The 2,805-nt window shown below is 56.1% G+C and overlaps 1 protein-coding gene across 1 annotated transcript; it reads left to right on the top strand.

The window, feature by feature from the left end:
- The first annotated feature begins 295 nt into the window (after positions 1-295).
- Positions 296-2,504, top strand: LOC141044795 (microtubule-associated protein RP/EB family member 1A-like). Its single transcript, XM_073530425.2, has 3 exons — positions 296-1,351; positions 1,570-1,716; positions 1,905-2,504. Exons 1-3 carry the CDS (start codon positions 716-718, stop codon positions 2,055-2,057), a joined length of 936 nt encoding a protein of 311 aa, XP_073386526.1. The 5' UTR covers positions 296-715; the 3' UTR covers positions 2,058-2,504.
- Positions 2,505-2,805: the final 301 nt, after the last annotated feature.

The following is a 2,805-nucleotide window of genomic DNA, read 5'->3' as shown; positions in this document are numbered from 1 at the left end:
TTTGGGGTTCGTATTTCTACAGACAATACCTGATGCAAAACAACCACACTGACTGCAGACATGGTACTCGCTCCAATGGTTTGGAGTACACTGCGGCCAACTACCAGTTACCATACACCAATCAAAGTCGCCAACCTGGCTTGCCTGCGGCCTCGCACCTAGCGATTGGCGCCACATTCAAAAAACTAAATCCGAAACCCTGGCTAGCGGAACCGGGGCGATGCTGTTGCAGCGACTCCTTGCAACGGTCATAAGGAGGAAGGGGGAATTCGGGAGCCCTCCAGGGGCAGGAAATGTGCTTTAGGTCACAGCGTCAGGCTGCGCGGGAGTGGCAGCACGACGACGTCTGCGTCTCCAGTGCTAAGGAAGAAGAGCTGGATGACGGTGTAGCGCGGAGCTGCCGACTGCGGCGCTGTTCAATCACCCCCTATCCGCGCTGCCGGTGTGGTGGCGTCCCGATGTAGATTGCTCGCGCAGTCAGTGCAGCCTGGCTTCCAGATCTGGATTATTGCCGTCTTCTGCCGTCTCACCGCACGCCCGGATGGTGGTTCTGTGCGGGATGTCGTGAACGGTGAACTGGGCGGGCGTGGCGTTGGGGCGCGGAGCATCCCATTGGTGGGTATGTGGGATTGTTTGGGAGGTTACGCTTGATTGGGCAATCCGTGGTGAAAAGGCGGCGTGGGTTTGAGATTTCGGAGAGGGCATTTGAGGGAGAATGGGGGCGACGACCATAGGGATGATGGACGCGGCCTACTTCGTGGGCCGCAACGAGATTTTGAGCTGGGTAAACAGCACGTTGGAGCTGTCGCTATGCAAGGTGGAGGAGGCGGCAAGCGGGGCGGTGTACTGCCAGCTGATGGACGTGGTGCACCCGGGGATGGTGTCGATGCACAAGGTGAGCTTCGACGCGAAGTCGGAGTACGAGATGATCCAGAACTACAAGGTGCTGCAGGATGTGTTCAACAAGCTGAAGATTGGGCGCCACATCGAGGTGAGCAAGCTGGTGAAGGGGCGGCCGCTGGACAACCTGGAGTTCCTGCAGTGGATGAAGCGGTACTGCGATCAGATAAACAATAATCACGTGAATCCGACGTACAATGCGGCGGAGAGGAGGGAGACGTGTAAGGGAGGGAAGGAGATGAACAGGCGGGCGTTGGGGACCAGCAGCAGCAGCAACAATAGCCAGGTCAGTGCGAAGTCGGCATCGACCGTGGGAGCGAAGGCGAACGGAGGTGGAGCCCGGCGGGTGACGGAGAACACGAACCCGAACGTGAATGGGGGCGGGAGGGGTGGCGGTGTGGTCGGTGGGGGTTTGAGCGCAGCGAGGCACATGAAAGACGGCATGGAACAGGTAGTGCACGTGAACCCACCCGTAGGACCTGCGCATGGGATCGCTTGCGCGTCGTGAGTTCTGGTTACTTGTAGCATTCGCGTGTAGGGGGTCGCAGCAATCCTTTGCAGTGCGGGGACGAGTAGCGTAGGAAGCACTTGCAAGCGGCTTGGTGTTGCGGGGATTGGGATGGCGTTGTAAAGCGTGAGATGCGTGGGGGATGTGGCATGGAAGTTCAGGTTTCTGGCGTGAACGAGGATCATGTGAAGCAGATCACGGAGCTGAAGCTGTCTGTGGAGAGTCTGGAGAAGGAGCGCGACTTTTACTTTACGAAGCTGCGCGACATCGAGATTCTGTGTCAAGCGCCGGAGCTGAGCTACATTCCGGTTGGTGTTCCCGTCCAGCCGCTGTTTGTGTGACGATGATGGAGATGCAGTAGGTGTGGGTTGTACGCACAGGAGGTGCGGCAACGGCATTAGGAATTAGCGATGGTTGCTTGCATCCAGTCTGAGGGAAGGGGCGGGGCGGTTTATGTTTTTGACAACAGTGTTGTTGGGATTTGCGTAACGTTCAGGTTGTGAAGGCGGTGCAAAGAATTTTGTACGCCGCAGAAGACGATCCTTCGGTGATCGCTGAGGCGAAGGCCATGGTGGAGGGAGAGTCGAGTCTGGGCATCCTCTCACCAGGATCCCAATATTTGGATGATAATCAGGATCTTTTAGGTTAGTGGCGGCAAGGCTCTAGAACTCCCAGCCAAGGACTCGCCGCAGGACTGCTACGTTGAATTCATGGGCGCAATCTCCAATCCCCGACGAAGCCTCTCAGGCGTGGACATCATCACCTCGTGCTGCTCACTGTCTGGACGGGCTTCCGTCGGGCGCATTGATCGCGCATTTGTCAATTTTCCGGCTGGATGAGTGCAGTGCGTTGACTCTGGGTGGCCTTCAGACATGCGAGTCGTTGGGCTGAATTTCTGTTGAGAAAACGCGACTCTACTGAGTCTGCCATAAACAGGGTAGACTTTGTATAGAATGTGTACGGTAGAAGCCAGCAACCTTGACGGTGTTCACGTCCTTGATGGTCATAGCCCTTGAGGGCTCCATGGGAGGAGCCGGCATGGAGGAGCTCCTCGTTGCTGAGATTATTGAAAACTGGAAGGCTTATTACATTACAAGTGGGGGGTCGCGTGTTCATGAGTTGTACATACTTTCGGTGCATTCAGTAGTTGTGAAGTGCAGGGAGAGGCGTTTGGTTCTGGGTTTGTTTGGTGGGTGTCGTGGGTGGTGCGTTGTGAGTCGCAACATTTTGGAGGGGGATTGAAAGGAAGCGGTGAGCGAGTTGTGGTTGTGTGAATTCGGAATCGCCAGTCCAGGATGACGACGTGCATTTGGATTTTGTTGCACACATGATGCGAGTTCCGTTGTTGGCAATGGCACCTGTTCGATTTTGCTGACGGGGTCCCTCAGGGAAAAACA

This window comes from Physcomitrium patens, chromosome 23, assembly GCF_059467195.1.
Source record: "Physcomitrium patens ecotype Gransden chromosome 23, ASM5946719v1, whole genome shotgun sequence".
NCBI classification, from domain to species: Eukaryota; Viridiplantae; Streptophyta; class Bryopsida; order Funariales; family Funariaceae; genus Physcomitrium; species Physcomitrium patens.
The sequence above is the reverse complement of the archived record's forward strand: the minus strand, read 5'-3'. Positions and strand labels throughout refer to the sequence as shown.

What these genes read in the sequence shown, in the direction of transcription:
- LOC141044795 (XM_073530425.2), top strand. Translation starts at nt 716, where the DNA reads ATGGGGGCGACGACCATAGGGATGATGGACGCGGCCTACTTCGTGGGC. An exon ending in TGAAAGACGGCATGGAACAG is followed by an intron (nt 1,352 to 1,569) that starts GTAGTGCACGTG and finishes ATGGAAGTTCAG; the next exon opens with GTTTCTGGCGTGAACGAGGA. An exon ending in CGGAGCTGAGCTACATTCCG is followed by an intron (nt 1,717 to 1,904) that starts GTTGGTGTTCCC and finishes CGTAACGTTCAG; the next exon opens with GTTGTGAAGGCGGTGCAAAG.